The sequence below is a fragment of the Taudactylus pleione genome, unplaced genomic scaffold (genome assembly GCF_031769625.1).
Source record: "Taudactylus pleione unplaced genomic scaffold, aTauple2 ptg000333l, whole genome shotgun sequence".
NCBI lineage: Eukaryota > Metazoa > Chordata > Amphibia > Anura > Myobatrachidae > Taudactylus > Taudactylus pleione.
In genome coordinates, this window is record NW_028284734.1 from 10963792 (window position 1) to 10982940 (window position 19149).

General features: G+C 43.8%; 1 protein-coding gene across 2 annotated transcripts in view; it reads left to right on the forward strand.

Moving 5' to 3' along the window:
• RASGRF2 (Ras protein specific guanine nucleotide releasing factor 2) overlaps positions 1 to 19149 on the forward strand; it is a 357153-nt gene that overhangs the window by 285785 nt on the left and 52219 nt on the right. Inside the window, exons 17-18 of one of the 2 annotated variants that reach the window (XM_088443784.1) lie at positions 9584 to 9715; positions 10554 to 10646. In XM_088443784.1, the coding sequence (XP_088299910.1) occupies positions 9584 to 9715; positions 10554 to 10646 (225 nt within the window). The remainder of the gene's footprint in view (positions 1 to 9583; positions 9716 to 10553; positions 10647 to 19149) is intronic. The other variant, XM_088443785.1, reaches the window with a different exon arrangement.

Here is a 19149-nt window from a genome sequence, read left to right on the forward strand (position 1 = left end):
GGGGGAGTAGGTGGCGGGGGAGATGAGTTCCACCACCTCTCCAGCAAAACTTTAAGCCCTACCTGGACCGCTACCTGCGTTGCTGCTGCAGTGATCAGCAGGGCCCCTGTATATACATGCACCATGCTGATCACTGCAGTAGCAGCAGCGCAGGAAGCAGTTACACTCCGGGCCCCCCTAGGACCTCGGGGCCCGGTACAGTAGTACCCCTGGGCCCCCCCTGTCGCTGGGCCTGCATGGCTACACCCCTCATGTGACATCTTTTCAGAAAACCTAAATGTTGGAGGTATGCTGAGTATGTTTTTTATATGTTACAATGCTGGATTTCAACCTTGTATTTTAATAAGAGGTTAAAGTAAACTTAATTTCTGTAGTTAAAGTGCCAGCAGTTTAATATAGCTTTAAATTGTGGGATGGTACATCCCTGCTCTATTACTCATGGGGCATCGGGCCAATCAGAGGTTGGGGCAGGTCTTCGTGGGTTGCGTTGGGGGAGACGGAGCTAGGTGTCACAGCACCAAGTACAAAGATAAGAAAACCATCAGGGGGCTCTCCACCATCGATGGCAAAACCATCTACTATCAGTGGTTAACCATTGATGGTTGTTAACCATCAATGGTCGATGGCCATCCTTAGTACTAATAGATAGAAAAAATTGTTGTGAGGCAAACAGAGACAGCTCATACAATGAAGCTGCTGTGAGGCACACAGAGACCGCTCATAGTGAAGGGAGCTGCCTAGAGGCACCCCCAGACAGCTGATACAAACAATGAAGGAACTTGCTGTGACAGCTCAAATAGTGAAGAGAGCTGCTGTGAGGCACACAGAGACCGCTCATAGTGAAGAGAGCTGCTGTGAGGCTTGTAGAGTTAGCACTTACAGTGAACGCAACTGCTGTGTGGCACACGCAGCTGATACAGTAATGTAAGGTGCTGTGAGGCCCACCGAGATAGTTAATATTGTGAAAAAATCTTTATTGAGCATGTAGAGACAACAGGTATCATGAAGGGAGCTACTGTGAGGCACATAGAGACCACTTGTTTTATCTACGACTTCTGTTTGTGATTCTGCCCGATAATTATAAGGGCGGTGCTTTTACTAGCCATCACTGCCCTTTTAATTATTGGGCAGAAACATGAAAAGAAGTTTTACAACTCAACACTTTGTAAATAAACCCCCATAAATATTGGGAAGGAAACAGTTTACTGGGTTTGTTTACTGGCGTTGAGCTCACTGTCTACCAAATTTTCCAGGCATTACTAACAGAATAATGCCCAAAAATCAGCCAATCCGCTTTGAGAGCTGCATAAAATATAATCTGTTTTGTAATATTATTTATATATCTTGCAACTACTACAGTTCATTAAACTGTAAGAAATATCTTTATTCTGGCTTTATTTACTAAAGTTCGGGTTTTTAGAAATGGAGAAGTTGCCCATGGCAACAACCAATCAGATTATACTTAACATTTATCTAGCACCTTCTAAAAGATAATAGCTAGAATCTGGTTGCTATGGGCAACATCTACACTTCTAAAAACCTGAACTTTAGTAAATGTACCCATTACTGTGATGTGTACCCAGCTTAAGTCACAGAAGAAGATGAAGCAAATTGTGCTTTGTCTCCACATTTTATGCTTATCCAAGTTGTAAATAACCCTGGGTCTGAACAACACTGAAGCGTGCCATGGATAGAGTGGCAGACTCAGGGCCGGTGCAAGATTTCTTGGCACCCTAGGAAAAACTTCAGCCTACTCTCCCCCACCACCACCAATTATCCAATTCCCAGCCAGTAAGGCGAAAGTGCGGAGGGGGCGTCTTATAGGTTCCCCAGCCACCTACCTCGATTGACTACATCAAAGAAGCCTCTCTTAAAGACATCCTTAATTATGTGATGGGCAAACTCAGTGGCACCCCCCAACCAAACCCCCCGCCCCCCCCCCCCCTTCAGATCCTGGCGCCCTAGGCAGCTGCCTAATGGTAGAGCCGGTCCTGGGCAGGCTAGTGTGGAAAGACACAGGCAAAATTGCTTTTCTGCATCAGCCAGCTCTGGCAGCTGTTACAGTGACAACATTCCCAGCAGCACTCTGGATAGATATATCCAGCCCTGAGGAAGAATCTAAAGTCATTTGAAACGCGCTGGCGGCATTTTGTACTTATGGTGTACTTCTTGTCGACTGATGGGTAATTTGTGGGGAACAATTACCTGTGGAAGCTCTCAAGTCGCGTTGGAAGTGAGGAGGGAAGTTTCCGGAGCCTCCCACTAACATCCACTTCTATACGCCCTTCTGTAAGGAGCTGCACGTGGTACGGTTCCACTCGCAGTGATTTACTGCCCAGAGGATGTTTTATTGTTTCTGATACCTACATGTGTAGCTTGTAGCATGACTAGGAGCTAATTTATGTATGGTTATTTATATTCATTTTATGCATGGAAATTGTGTTAGTGTAAAATAAAACTGTTATTGGATTGTCTGCACTGTATGTATTCTTTTCCATTTTTTCGAATGTACCTGGTGAAAGGAGAAACCGAAATTGGAGACCACATGCAGCTTTGATAAAGACAGGAAGTCTGGATAAAGATGTTGTTTTATTGAGAACTCTTTACACGGGATGAGAACATTTCAGCTCTGTTGACTTTAAAAGAATTGTTTCCGGTATTTCCTCTTACATTTGGTGGTGGCTTTTAGCTTCATGAAGGTTTTCATCGTCTTTGTATTTATTTACCGGCTTCTTACCTTTGCAAAACGGCCCATTCAGATGCAAAACATTAGATTCAACAAATGCTTCCAGAATTTAGTCTTGACAAGTGGAAGTGGCAGACTTCAAATCATGTCTGGTGGCAGTTAGGTCTGGCCATTGCACATGCGCGAACATTCTACCATGGACGGTAGAGAAAAAAACGGACATGCACACAAACCTGACTTCTAAGGACTGCATCGGCTGCAGCCCTTAGAAGACAGGTAGCGCTGGCATTCTAAACAAAGACGTGGCTTCCTATTGGACGCACTTTCTGCTAACAGCAGTCCCATGGGGTGAAAACTATATATTAAGCACTAATCAGGCAGCTTATCTTGACCCATGAAGTTGCAGTATAAATGTCAATCCAGTAGATCTGATCATGCTTCATCGGAACTTGACTCCGCCCAAGTTATGCAATGGAACCCGACTTAAAGTCACTGCTCTACAGAGGAACCTAATTGAGGCACAGATTCTAACAGGATCTGGGGCAGGAGAGACTATGTTTATACCATGTATACCGCTTATCCCCAACAATTTTCCTTTTCAATTCAAGTGCCTGCAGTTTCCTGTAAGCATCTGCTTTGCTATGACGATCAACAAGTCGCAGAGACAAACGCGCAGGGCTACAGGTGTAGATCTCAGAACTAGCTACTTCTCCTATGGGCAGTTTTACGTGGCTTACTAACAAGTTAGTAGCCCCAAAATTACAAAAACATTTTGTGATCAATGTCTACAATATAAAATATACATCACAATATTAGATCAAACTACTGTCTTTGTAAAATTAGTTCAGCTGAACAATAAAAGACATCCACGCACGCGAAGCTGCAGGCAAACGCTGGTGACGGCTCCAGAGGTGAGGTTGCAGCGCAGTCCAAAATTCAAATAGGGGAGCCACACCAACTGTCCTTCCAAATGCTGCCAAACATCACCATCCAGGACTCACTGGCAGTTGGTGCGGCTCCACCATTTGACATTTGGACTGCGCTGCAGCCCTACCTCTGGAGCCGCCACTGCTAGTGACTACTGTAATAAGAGTTATTCATTTTGGAAAGTAAACTTGTGTTGAACAGGGAATTGTACTGGCAGGAAGTGCTTAATACTTCTTCAGGGTGAAGGCTGGCATGTCTGCTCACTGTTTGCTTGCTGGATTCTGAGGTTACTCCTCAGGTAAGTTCTGTTCAAGTTCTTTGAATACATCAACATTGTACCAGTCCTCTTTGGTGAAGATTGTTGCCAGGTCCTTTCAGTTATGTAGTAATTTGGACATTTTTTCATACTTCTGTCAGAAATGTGTATTTCTGCCAGTGAGGCAGTGATGTGCTGCTTTTCTCTGAGCAGTGTCTTTTTGAGAGATGTTATTGTTATATATTTAATCTTTAGTTACGTTTTTGAAAGAGACAGTGATCAGAGCCCATTTTGTGCAAATACAATTTTGAACCAGTAGAAACCAATTACACATCATTACTGTTCTTAGAAAGTTCGAAACTGGAGGAAGAGGTTGTGTGTGTGTGGGGGGGAGGGGTGCTGGCTAGGGCTAGAATAATGCGATCAAAACATTTGATAGCAAAGAGGCTCACTGTGGGAATTGATAGGTATAATGTGCAAGAATATAGCTCTGGACATGGAGTTTCAGTTTGGGATGATGGGAAGAACAGCAACCAGAGATAATATGTATAAGTCTAGTCAAGGATAAGTGGAAGGTGGCCCCTTTAAGAGGCTGCAGATTGGAAAGGTGACTTTGTGAGAGTCAATGATTACATATAGTATTCATTGAAGCCCAGCCACCCCATTCAAGTTGCAACAAATTCGGATGATACATCTGCTTTTTAGATGTATATGTCATCCATCATATTGTGGGTGGAGAACAAGAGTGCCAATGAACTGGGATTAGGACCCTGCTAAGTGATCTCTACTTGGAGATGAGAATGTTAGAGAGGGAAGGAAGCCAGAAACCACTGTCAGCCTGGGTCCTCATAACTACATTGCACAGTCTAATAAACTTAGTCCAAAAAGGGGTGATAGCTTCACATTCCCATCATTTGTGGAACAGGAACCATTGAATCCGTTGCAGTGCCAACAGGAAGACATATTTGTGAATAGTTACTAGGCAAGTAAGGAGTTCATAGTGGGTTTTCACTACAATGGAGAAGAGCATTCGTGTTTTAGCTTTAGCCCATGGAATTTATCTAAACACATGACCCAGTTCTCGGTCCCATTATACAGAATAACAGGATTTGGAGCCAAATATCTAAGAATTTTGTATACCCCTGATATTTTAGGAATTGGGGGTTGTAGTGTGTGTACATTATTTAGAACTTTGAAACACCCTCCCCAATATTCCTGGACCACCCGTTGACACATCTGTATTCTTTGCACTGGAGGCACAAGAATACAGATGTGCATAGAGGAAATGCCAAGAGCAGGAACTCAGGGCCTGATTCAGAGCCGGACGCTCTGAATCAGGGCCGGCCCTCTGGTTTTTCAGAATGGCCCCCTAGCCGCTCGCATAGCTGTGGGTGACCACACACAGCTATAGCGAGCGGCCATGATGATGGTCGCAATGGTCAAGACCATCGTGACCATTGGGCTTGCGACGAGTCCCTTGTGGTAGGGTCTTGTTGCCGCAAGCCCAAGAGTGCTTTCGGCTCAAACAGAGCCGAAAGCACTCCCACTGACATCACTTGTGATGTCAGTGGGGCCGGCCCCAGACGGTAGGCGTTCCCATTGGAACGCCTCCGTCTGGGCAGCCACGCCCCTGGCCCGCCCACCAAAGGGGGCGTGCTGTCACTCAACATCGACAGCACACACTCTTTGGTACGAGACCCGGAGCGATGGTTTGCCCGTCGCTATCCGGGTCTCGCACATGCACACGATGGAGCCGCCTCCGTCGTGCGGATGCGCACTGGGCCACCATCTACCCGCTTGCGAGCGGGTCTGAATCAGGCCCTGAGAGCAGCTGCCTGCCCAACCCCCCGCCCAAAGCCCACGCACACAGACAACCACCTTAAACGGTAAAACTGCATCAAATTCCATGGTTCTATGTCGAAATATTGAGTTCAACATCACGCTGCCCCCTTCTGATTGTCGACCTTTTGATTATACAAAATTTGACTGCATCCCCTTACAATGCATTCCAATGGAGATAAATTAACTATTTTCACTGTGTGCATATATGTTGTTTGCTCTGAAATGGAATAAGAAACTTAAAAAAAAACCCGCACAATGGGTATGGTGATGAGTATAGTCGCCTGTGTGCACAGTTGTACTTATCTCTGTGGCTGGATCGTCCCTATCCTTATGCTTGGTTTTAGAAGCGTCATCATTACCAATGTACACTTTCACCAGCTCTATCCTTGGTGCAGAAGATCTGCCTGACACTGGCATATTTCTGCATAGGCACAACTCTGCTATTGAGACGCTGCTGCTCAAAAAGAAGCTATGTGCATTCCTCCAAAACAAGAAACAAGCAATGGAAAGGTAGCACTCTTTCAACATAACAAGGAGCAAGTCTCCTAAAGAAGATGTACTTATATTTTTTAGAATGTAACAACAGATAAAATGCAGGCTATCCTTGCTATTTAGAGAGATTGCTATCTTTTTTTATTGCCTACAACTCTGCATAGCCTACAGTTCCGTCATAGCGGGCTGAAATGTATTTAGCCTATGTATGAATGCCCCATAGTAGCCCAGTTACAACCCTTAAGAAACAAGTGGACTATGCTCCTGAGATGCATACCAGTCTGCATAGCCCATAATCATACATAAATCAGGTGGCACTCCCGGCCACCTGGATAGGTGCACTAATCATCTGGGGGATGGGGCCGGCCACTTTCTCGACATTGCTTAGCAGGGGATGGGGCTACAATGATGCAATTGCGTCGTCATGTCCTGGACCCGCCCACCTTCACCGAGCCCCTCCCATCACCACCTTCAGACCTGCCCACCCTTGCCGAGACCCGCCCCCGCAGTGCCAGGAGGAGGCAGACAAGAGGTCGGCAACTATGCCCCAGTTGCGTATGCATAGTTCCGCAGTATGAAAACAGACAGGAAACATTCTACAAATGGACTTGCATTTGGACTTGCATTTGACTCCACATTGATCCCTTTATCTTTATTACATAATTTCAAATTTATGCATTAGGCCCAGTGTGCCTACAAATTTGCTCCTTCCACAAAGCAGTATAAACTGCAGGTCTGCTCAACAGTGTATGCATTATGCACTGACCTTATACACTGACCCACTGAGTGTGCTACTGCTCATGTGAACAGCTGGTGTATAGGCTTAAATGGGAATCGGTAGGTAATACCGACAGTCAGGATCCAGACGGTCAGAATCCCAACGTCTGGATCCCGACAGGGTTAACATACCGACACCTGGTGGTCGGTATGCTAACCCTCCCCCTCTCCCTCCCCTAACCCTCCCTCCCTGGTGCCTGAACCTTACCTCCCCCTCTAGTGCCTAAACCTAACCTCCCCCTCCCCACACCCTAAACCTAACCTCCCCCCTTAGTGCCTAACCCTCCCCCTAGTGCCTAACCCCTAAACCTAATCCTCCCCCCCAACCCCGGATTCTGACCGGTGTCGGTATTCTGGCGCCGGTAAGGTAAGCGTCAGCATCCAGACCGCCGGGATGCCGAACGCATGCTGCTTAAATGATCTCTATACCTTCAGTACTTCCCTAGTGTTCTCTTTGGAATGCTGTGTGTGTAGATTCCGTCAGGCCAAAGGAGATGTAATCACCATCCCGGCGCACAGAATGGCGGAGCTCACAATCCCTGTGCTGGAGTCCTGACGGGTCAGAATCCCAGTTGCTGCGATCCCAACGGTAAGTATTAGGGTTAGATTAGTTGTTAGGGTCAGGCACTACGGGGAGTGTTAGGGTTAGACTGCCGGAGGGCAGGGTTTATTCTCCTATTCTCTAAACCAAATGTAACTGAACTTTTGCATCTCTTTCCTTCTGTTTATAACAGTCACTATTATCACATTCATGAGAGCGAGGTCCAGCTGGGCAGGGTAGGAACTTGGAGTAGTTATTTGCGTCATTGTGGCCCGCGCCTGCAATGATTTTAAGCATTTCATCGTTAATTGCAAAGCCACAGTGACGCGATTAATAGCGAATCTCGTGATCATGACCTCTGGTGGAGAAGAGGTGGGCTGGGAGAACTCCCCTAAAATATTGGAGTCTCCCAGAAATTCCGGGAGAAAGGGAAAGTATGTATTATGATTATACTTTCTTTATAAAACGTGACATATTACATAGAACTGTACAATTAGGTGACCATAATACAAATAAATGACATGAAACAGAAGGGAAACAAGCCCCTGCTCAAATGATCTTTTAATCTAAGAGGTGTGAAAAACAATGATACATAAGGCAGCGAAATAGCAGTTGTAGCTGATGATGGGGAAAGTGTGTAAGTACGGTTATCTACCACAATCATAACGCTGCTGGAGGTTGGGGTGGAGGAGGGTGTTATGGCCTGATGGGATAATGAGAGACTGAGGGGTCTATTTACTAAGCAGTGTTAGGAGACAGAGTGAAAAGTGTTAAGAAAGTGATAAAGTGCCAGCCAATCAGCTCCTAACTGTCATTTTTCAAACACAGCCTGTGAGATGACAGTTGGGAGCTGATTAGCTGGCACCTTATCACTTTCTTATCACTTTTCACTCTGTCTTCTAACACTGCTTAGTAAATAGACCCCTCAGATACAATGCGTGTTGGGGACATAACAGATAAACCAGTTACCATAGAAATGTCAGGACAGTCCTTCATCATTTTTGGAACTGTTACTATTAGCTACATAATGGGCCTGATAGAGTTGGACACAAAAATATGTCTATCCATTTCTATAGCTGCATTGTCAGTTAAATGTATCTTTAGATATGAAATCTTAATATCTAGTATATACTGTAGATAGATACATTACAAAGATGTGTTCATTGTTATCATCAAATGACAAAAGGCCAAAGGGTTGGGCAAAGATACGCATGCTGGTCTAAGTAACGTGGTTAGCTTGCGTCTCCACAGCCTTAATGCTCTGAATTTATATGTGAGCGCCCCTAATCTACTTCTGTAAATAGAATGGGCTACAAATCGTCTAATGTGTACCCACCTTAAGACATGTTGCCCAATCCGGCAGATCGGGCCAACATATCGTCGACATCAGCAAGTGTGTACGCACTATGTCGGCCCATGCGCGCTCCCCCAGGGTCGTTCAACACATCGACAGGTCTGCCATACATGCTGCTCAATCTGTCAATGTGATGAACGACCCCATGCATTAGATGCGGCTGGTAAATGACATATCACGTGGTCGTTCACCAGATCACGCGGTGTGTATGGAACTGCACGATATGTCGTCTGTCGCATCGTGGTTCGGCTGGGTACACAGGTCATCTAATGTGTACCCAGCTGTGAGATGTGCTCATGCACAACGTGACTCATTTTAGATACAGTACATGGCACAAAAAAACTCACATTTAACCCTAAATTGGGCATTAAATTATCCAAGAATTTCATAAAAACAGGTTCCCTGCAAGTACATGACGGTGTTGCAGCTCTCATGCCAAGCAACACTTACTTGTGATCTGACTATATATAGGCGGTGTTGGTAACACATGTGTGGAAGTATGTGAGTATTTGTCTTCACGTTTGTGATTATTTACTTTCAGTTTTCTCTTTGGTTGCAATTACTTTTTTTACATTGTACAATTACTTTTTTTTTTTTTTACTTTGTTGCTTTACATCAATAACAGCAGAATTATCGTAAATTAGTTTCTTTTTAAATGACACGTGTGTATTCATGTTAGGGTGCTGCTATGTTTGGTGTTTTTATTAGATTCAACAGCAGCCATCAACCCTCAGTTTACAGAAGAAAGAAGAAACCTGTGGGACTGTGGGGAAATAGTACTGTTCTCGGGTACAAAATACACTTTATGCAATTGCCAGGTTCTACAGCTGGAACAGCGGAGTACGTTTTAAGGCAATCCCATTTTATTTATTTACTTACTTTTGCTCTTCTGTAGACTCTGGGGCTGATGCAGAGCTGAACTGAGCCCGTTTGCAGAGCGCGTCTTGCGTTATTTCGTACGGAGCATACTCAGAAGATGGGCGCATGGAAGTACGGTTATTGCAAAGTGATATGCAGATACTCTTTTGACCAAAGTGATGGAACTGGGATGTGACGGGGCGTTCAATCGTAGGCACAGTTCAGTGACGGTGCGTTCAGGCAAATGCGGGTTATGGAGACCTAGACGTACACGAAAGTGCGCTATTTAGATGCATCTAATGTAGGACAAGTGCAAAAGGGCGCTAATGCGCTAACCTGGTGCATATCGTACAGACGCAGATGCGAGCACATCTCGAGATACGTAAAGCTCTGCATATGAGCGAATATATGATCTTTCCACAAAAACTCCTTTTCAGCAACTTACGGCCAAGATTCTCAGCATCAGCCCCAAACATTTTTATCTAAATTGTGGTATAAAAGACAGTGTAACATGGAAATACAGTAGGTTCCCATCACATCTGATAATTGCTATTACACTTATTACCAAGACAATGTATAATAGATTCCAATCTATGCCCATTCAGAAGCATGTAAGTGTCTATGAGGTGGGTACTGATTACAGCTCTTACTGCCTTTCAGCCATTGATGTTGTATCTGAAATACAGGCAGGTTTTATTGGCCAGAAGAATAACAATAAATGTAACCGGCACCAGAAACGTTCCCTGTTCCCCATGTGTAAGAAGTTGTGTGTCTGAGCTGCTTTGAGTCAGTCATATGACCATGAGCTTTATCGTTACAGTGCAGACTTCTGAGAACTCTCGCTGCTGCTCCGTCTCTCCTGCCTCAGCGTTTGCCATCGCTACAGCCGCAGCTGGACATGGGAGCCCCCCAGGTGAGCGTGGTGACATAAGTGGAAAGTATGGAAAGCATCAGTATGAATACTACCTGGGCATAAGGAATAATAGCTTTTAAATACTGTTCATCAGATCAGCCCATGTAGGAAATGTTGTTTATTCTGCTACAGCTTGTACCAACACACAGGGTTATTGAATGCCAAAGCTACTCCTAAGCCTGGCCCTGCTCTCCCAGGACCTGTGAGATAACACTGTCACCTAATGGCACGGGCTGATTCAGAGGTGCACGCATTTCGCCACATCTCCGGCCATGTTTTGTGATTGAAAATAGATGCAGATCTCCTCGTGCAGAACTGCTTTCAGTGATACACCCGCAGTCCCGCGACACTCCCATGAGACGCAACATCTCCGTGAGTCTTTTTAGCAAACCCACCCCTGTTACCTCCCAAGATCCAGGTACGCCCCTCACATTTCCACTGGTGTGCGTTTAAATTTGATCTGCGAATCTGTACGGACAGAATCGGAGCACATGTGCGCGATGAAACTCAGACACATGTGCAGAAGAAAACATCGCTCCACGGTGTCCCACATCGCCGCTGCAAATTGGTAAAACTGCTCAAACAATCATATTATACAGTAGTTATATTTGATGTGTATACACAGATAAGTAGATACATTTATAATTGATTGATTAAGGATAATCTTAGATTTTTATGATGCTCACCATTAAAGATATGTTAATTTTAAGCATATGGTATTAAAATGTGAGCTCTGACTTTATATTGTACAGACTGTCATCAGCATGGCTGACCCCTCACAGACACCCCCTGAATGAAATAGGAGCCTTTAAAAGACCAGCTCACCTAATAACTAATGTCATACTTTGGGAATTCAATTGAATTGTAAGCTCTCCCAGATGCAGTTTATATAACTCAAATGTGAGCTTATAATTTGCATTTGTATAACTTTTATTTTTGATTGATTTTTCAAATATCCTTATGTTTTTTTTTTGTCAGCACTGTATAATTTTTTATATATATATTGAATCGGGATTTAATACTTTTACATTTGATTGCAGTAACCAACCTCAGAAGTGTTTAGAGAAATATTGTTTGATGACGCTAATCCATTTTAGTAGTACTAATAAGAAATATTAACCCTTCCATTGCTAGAGTTTTTAGTGTATGTCAGAAATTTTATTTTTAACCCATTCGCTACTGAGGGTCTCTTCACCCCAATGCTGAGTCCATTTTTTTTTTTACTTGTAGGCTTGTCACATTCCCACATCGCTATCAGCAAATGTTTATGCAGTAGCCACAAATCATACCATTTTTATTTTACAGAAGACTGTCAACTGTACAGTAATACCGGTTACTCTTTTTGCTCCTTCTAACATGTCAAATAAAAGTTTTCCAAAATGGCCAAAAAAAAACAAATTTTGAGACAGTGAACTAAAAGCAAATGGGATGTTTTTTCTTTATACAGTACTTTTTTTTTTTTTTAATTAAATAAACTCAAATAATCTCTTGGTGGTTCTTTTTTCAACATAAATCCACCTTTACATAAAGCAAAAAGCAGGATTCTATGCTCCAATTTCAAATCGAATTTGGTACTTGAAAATGTTAATGCATTTTTTTTTCTTTATGCCAATTTTCCGCCATCTTGATTTAAACACTTAGGGGAATATTTACTAAAGTGCGGATTTTTAGTTGCCCATAGCAACCAACCCACATATAATGGCAAGGTAGATAATAGTATGCTGCGCTGCGTATATGTAAGCAGCTCAGTGTAGTTCGATTTAGACAAGGTAATAGGATGACTGAGTGCTAAGTACTATTGTTAGTTAATTCCTATTGATCTATGTTAAAAATAGTAAATAAAAAATGAAAAAGGGGGCTTTAAAAAAAAAAAAACCTTTTAAAAAATGTGTTTTTTTTCTTTTTTTCTTTCTCTTTTCTTTTCTGTAAAATAGATAATTAAATTAATAAAAACAGTATGCACCAGCAAGACAAGCAGGGAGGGGAAGAGGGTATTAGGATAGGTAAAAAGAGAGACTCCAATGTTTAAAACTCTTTTAAAAACAATGTTAGAGCAGGAGGTGATATGATATTCAATGTCCAGATGATTAGGAGGGATCAAGATATTTTAGCTACTGTCCCTGACTGCCCCTACCTGTGGGTTACTCTGGGATTCTTGCAACATGCGATCTACTACTCCTTTGCTCCGGTGATTGGGTCTCCGAGCTGTGGCATTACACCCCGGTCGGTTGGGTCTGGTGCTGGTCTTAAATATAGGGGGTACCCCACGTAGTTTTTGCCCCCTATATTTAAAACCAGCACTAGTCCCTGCAGCCTAGTGTTGGTTTCTAAAATACGGTGGAACCCTACACATTTTGTTCCCCGTATTTTTAGAAACCACCACTGGCTACAAGCCTGGGGCTGGTTTGGCTTTTGGGGGGGGACCTTATGTCATTTTTTTTGTACATTTTTACAAATTTTTTTTACAGTTTAAAAACGGGAATTTTCGGAAAATATTCTAGGGACCACCCTAATGATATCTAGATATGGGGGCTCACTATGGGTACCCCCATTTTTAACTACTGAAGGAAGTCGGGGTTTCTAATAGCCGCGGCAGGAAAAAACACCTGGCAAAGCTATTTAAAAACCCGACTTTCTTTTGTAGGCAAAAACGGGGTTACCCATAGTGATCCCCCATGTCTGGACATCTTTAGAGGGGTCCCAGGCATATTTCCCGAAAATTCCCGTTTTTTTCCTTAAATGGGGTCAAGGTTAATTTTTAAAAAAACAGGGATAATTTTTCAAATCACTATAGCAAGTGAAAAAAATGCAGAATAGAGGTTTGGGGGTGTAGGCTTATAAAAAATAGCCTGTAGTTTTGGGAATGTCTCCTTAAAAGGAAATGTTAAAAAAAAAATTTCCCTAAAAAAATCGGGACACCATTAAAAAAAAAAAATAATAATAATTTGGAGGGGTTAAAAAAAAAAAATTAGGTAAAAAAATTACCAAACTAACGAAATTATTTCTGGTGGGGTCCCCAAGTATGGGGCAAGTGTTTTATTCATTGCGCAAAGTAGCGGCAAGTGCATTTTTGCAGAATTTTAAAAAATTACCTGTAGGGACTTAAAAATATGCTAGTACCCATTTTCATGCACCCCAAATTTGATGGGACCACTTAAAAAAATGAAAAAAATAACCTAAGTGCTCTTCTGCAACACTTCTTCAATGTCGGGAAAAAAAACACCTGCTGCGGCTATTTAAATCCCCGACTTTCATTTAAAGGCTAAAACGGGGGTACCCATAGTGATCCCCATAGTGATGATTTTACAACTTTAGGGGGGTCTTACAAATATTTTATGGAAAAAATCGTAACTTTACGCAAATCCAACTTCGGAGGTTCCCATTTTCGACGATTTCAAATTGAATACGGGGATACACGGGAGCACGCCCGGTACTTTAACGCAGAAAAAAACTCTGATATGAAACGTAAACTTCGGCAGTGAAGTTAACGTTTCATATTGAATACCCCTGTTTGTCAAGGATATTTTCTTAATCAATGGATGTTGTTTAAATAGCAAACTTTATTGAAATTAAAAATGGTGGCCGGAACAGGAAGTGACCTATATTTGGCGTTAACCATATGTTCCTATTAGTCACATCATTAAGGTATCTTAGAAATTAATAGGGTAGAATAGAAAAGTAGGGAATGAAGGAAAAAAGGGGGGGGAGAAGGATGGGAATAAAAACTGTCTTGACTTTTAACATAAATATATATATATATATATATATATATATATATATATATATATATAAATATTAAGATGATAAAAATATAAAATAAATAAAAAAATAAAAAGTAAAAAAATAAATAAATTAAATAATAAAAGGTTTAAATATTATAAGATTTGTTGTGTGTATTACATGATTATAAAAAAGCTTTGAGCTCAATATCAATATTTAGTTCTTGCGGTTCTAAGGTTTTCATTTGGTAGATCCATCTTGTTTCATTACATTTTAAAGTTGTTACCAAATCTTCTCCTCTCCAATTAGGCGTGATTTTTTGGACTCCTATGAATTTCAGACCAGAGATGTCTTTATTATGCTTCTCTGCAAAATGGGCCGATACACTATGAGTTTGGAGTCCTCTTTTGATGTTGTAGAGATGCTCTGCCACCCGAATTATGATTTTCCTTTTTGTTTGTCCTATATATTGTTTTCCGCAAGGGCATTCTAACAGGTAGATAGCACCTTCCGTGTTGCATGTTATATTGTCCTTGATATTGAATTCTTCATTTGTAATTTTGATTTAAAGCATACTCAACCAATCCCATGCTTTTTTTTATTTTTTTAGTTACTATTTTTAACATAGATAAATAGGAATTAACTAACAATAGTACTTAGCGCTCAGTCATCCTATTACCAAATATAATGGTACTCAATGGCATAAAGACCACTTACATGCAAACCTGCTGGAATCTGTGTAATTGTTTCTGGAATTTGAATAGTGTTGATTTGCAGGAGAGACCTAACAACCACTTGCCAAGTTTCATGAGACGTACATGTTATGTTTTCACAATCTAAATGCGTTTATTTTTCATGATACATTATGTCTCTTTTATCAGTAATACATCTCTTTTTAGTTTCCCACACTTAAGCCGCATACATACTTAGCGATATGCTCCATGAGCGATATCGTTAAGTGTTTCCCCTGCACTGCGGGCTCAATGTCGTTAACGATATCGTTCAGTGACAGCACCCTCCCTCACCCCCGTACTTACAGAACCTGCCGATTTCGGCAGGTTGCCCTGCACGTACGGGCGATGAAAGTGATTGTTTCCGATGTCTGGAATACACACTGAGAGATATTGAACGCGATGTACGATAACTATATTGTTATCATTCATATCATCCAACTTATCGTCTAGTGTGTATGCGGCATTACTCATCGCATACCACCTCATGTTGAAAACACAGACACTTGTGAATATCAACCAGTAACAACAACATCAATATTATCCACTACCATATAACCGTATATAAGCAAGTATAAAGGAACACAAGGAAACACAGGCCACATACAGAAATGACAAAACAGAGGAGAAAAACCGGTGACATCCCAAAAAGTAAGAGTGGGAGAGAGAGGAGGAGAAAAAGAGGGAGACAGGTGGAGAGAGAGAGAGACAGAAAAAAATTCCAGGCAGCATTGGGGAGTGGTTAGGTATGCAACCCGAAAAGCTTTACCAATGTCTCACTTTATTTTAGTCATTTACATCAGTGAAATAAACTGAGATGTTGGAAAGGAATGGGTATGAAATCCCAGCAGTCGGGATGCTTTCTGTTAACATACCGACAGGATCCCGACAAGGGTCTGGTATGTATACTTACCCTCCCCCCTTCTACCCCTAACCCTTTGTTTGTACATGCTAACACTAACCCTCCCTGTTAGTGCCTAAACGTAACCCTCCCCCCTTGGTGCCTAAACCTAACCCTTCCCCTTTACCAGTGGAGTAGCTATAAATTTTGCTCCCCCCTGCCAAAAAAGTTTCTGGCGCCCCCTTCCCCTCAAAATGGTATTCACAGCCACCCTACGTGCGATTACAGAGCTGCGATCTCAATAGCGATCCTTGGTGATTCAGGCCCTTTATTTCATAATAAGCATCACACTGTGCTAGCAAAATAGAACAATCTGATGCATAACACTATATATACAGACCAGCAGCATCTAAAATATACCTAAAAAAGGTTTAGGTTCTCTTTTCACTAAATAAACAATCCAATACTGTAATCCCTTCCTAAGGGATTTGTAGTGCAAATCAGTACTGGCATCGGGCAATGTGTATGGGTGGTCTCCCGGCCGCCCATACACCTGAAGCAGAGACCGCAGTGAGGGGGGCGGAACACGTCCCCCTGTCCGGAACCAGATAATGGTCGTTCAGTGTAGAAATGACCATCATCTGAAGATTATCTGTGCACTGCGTACTGTACTCGCCTCACCTTAACACACACATTTGTAGTACAAATCACAATGTCACCTGGCATGCCCTTAGGAATGGATTGATTACAAAACCAGGGAATAGGTTCTCTCTTCCTTATAGTTTTCCTCTTCACTAACTAATCAATGTACTGTATTGATAATTTAGTGAAGAGAGAAACTATAGGGAAGATATATTCACAATATACCCTGGTTTTGTTATTATTCCTTCCCTTTCTAAGGGAAAGCCAGTTGACATGGTGATTTGGATTTTGTACCCACTTTTGTTATTTTTAATTTAACATAATATATATGCGGCCAGCACTGCAATGTAGCCCACTGACTCAGCCCAAGCTTAAGCCTAAACACCAAATGTATCATATTTGAGCCTCTCCACAGCCCATTTCACAGCCTCTTCCCTGCCCTATTTTCAGCCCCTCCCCAGCCCTACTTACAGCCTCTCCCTTACAGCCTCTCCCCAGCCCTACTTACAGCCTCTCCCCAGCCCTACTTACGGACTCTCCCCAGCCCTATTTACAGCCTCTCCCCAGCCCTATTTACAGACTCTCCCCTGCCCTACTTACAGCATCTCTCCAGCCCTATTTGCAGACTCTCCCTTGCCCTACTTACAGCATCTCCCCAGCCCTATTTGCAGACTCTCCCCTGCCCTACTTACAGCATCTCCCCAGCCCTATTTGCAGACTCTCCCCTGCCCTACTTACAGCCTGTCCCCTGCCCTACTTACAGCCTGTCCCCAGCCCTGCTTACAGCCTGTCCCCAGCCCTACTTACAGCCTCTCCCCAGCCCTACATACAGCCTCTCCCAGGCCCTATTTGCAGAATCTCCCAGGCCCTACTTACAGCCTGTCCCCAGCTCTACTAAAAAGCCTGTCCCCAGCCCTACTTACAGCCTCTCCCCAGCCCTACTTACAGACTCTCCCAGCCCTACTTGCAGCCTCTCCCCAGTCCTATTTACAGCTTCTCCCCAGCCCTACTTACAGCTTCTCCCCAGCCCTACTTACAGCCTCTCCCCAGCCCTATTTCAGCCTCTCCCCTGCCCTACTTACAGCCTCTCCCCAGCCCTACTTACAGCTTCTCCCCAGCCCTACTTACAGACTCTCCCCAGCCCTATTTCAGCCTCTTCCCCAGCCCTATTTACAGCCTTTCCCCAGCCCTACTTACAGTCTGTCCCCAGCCCTATTTACAGCCTCTCCTCTTCCCTATTTACAGCCTCTCCCCAGCCATATTTACAGACTCTCCCCAGCCCTATTTACAGCCTCTCCCCTGCCCTACTTACAGCCTCTCCCCAGCCCTATTTACAGACTCTCCCCAGCCCTATTTACAGACTCTCCCCTGCCCTACTTACAGCCTCTCCCCAGCCCTATTTACAGACTCTCCCCTGCCCTACTTACAGCCTCTCCCCAGCCCTATTTACAGACTCTCCCCTGCCCTACTTACAGCCTCTCCCCTGCCCTACTTACAACCTCTCCCCAGCCCTATTTACAGACTTTCCCCAGCCCTACTTACAGACTCTCCCCAGCCCTTTTTACAGACTCTCCCCACCCCAGTACCACAGCCGCTGCCCAGTCCTTTTCACAACCGCTGTCCATCCCTGCTGTATCACAGCCGCTGCCCAGCCCTGTATCACCACCGGTGATTAACCGGCTCGCAGCTCCCACGCCCCTGCAGGCCGTCCGTAGTCCTCAGGCAATGGCTCACCTCGACAGGCAGCAGCACTCTTTTGTAAGGGCCTGATTCAGACCCGGATGTTATTTGCGGACGGTCGTTCCAAAAAAGGGGCCGGCTATTTAAATTGAGCACTCGCTCTTTGCGGTTTGTTGACGCCTCTATGTCTCGGCGAGCGAACGAAAAATGCGCTCGCTATTTTGTAAAGACGCCCCTTTGCCGTTCGCAACACACGTCATCTCCGGTATTTATTAGATTAATCGGGATCATCGAAAGGCATCAGAACTGTTCGCAGTGGTTGTGGTAGGATTTTCCTACCGCAATCACTGCGAGCAGTTCAGGCTAAAAGACAACCAAGTGACGTGGTCGATGACGCTCCTTTACTAATTATGCACTCCCATTAAACGCCCTTTTTACCGTTAGGCACGCCTGCGTTCGGATCTCCACTCCCCCGTTTTCCAGCACCTTTCCCTGTTACCACAAACAAACGGTACATTCTGTCAATCAAATTAGCAGCACGATTTCCGACCGCAATGACTGGTTTGCGCATACGCATTACGACCCATACGCATGCGCAGTTGTGCGAACATCGCTCAGAGCGAACGAGCGGCCGCTTATGAGCGGCTCTGAATCAGGCCCTAAGTTCAGACAGTCACACACTGTGAGTGTGACTGCGACACACAGCGCCTGCTCCGCCGGCCGGCTCAAGGCTCCCACAGTCACTCTCGCCTGACAGTGACTCCACTCCAGTGCAGCCTGATACGTAACAGCACTGACAGCAGTCAGTGCAGCTTCCTCTCTCCCCTGGCTGCAGGGACAGTAGTTACGCCACTGCCTCTTACTGTCTAAACCTAACCTAAACCAGTGG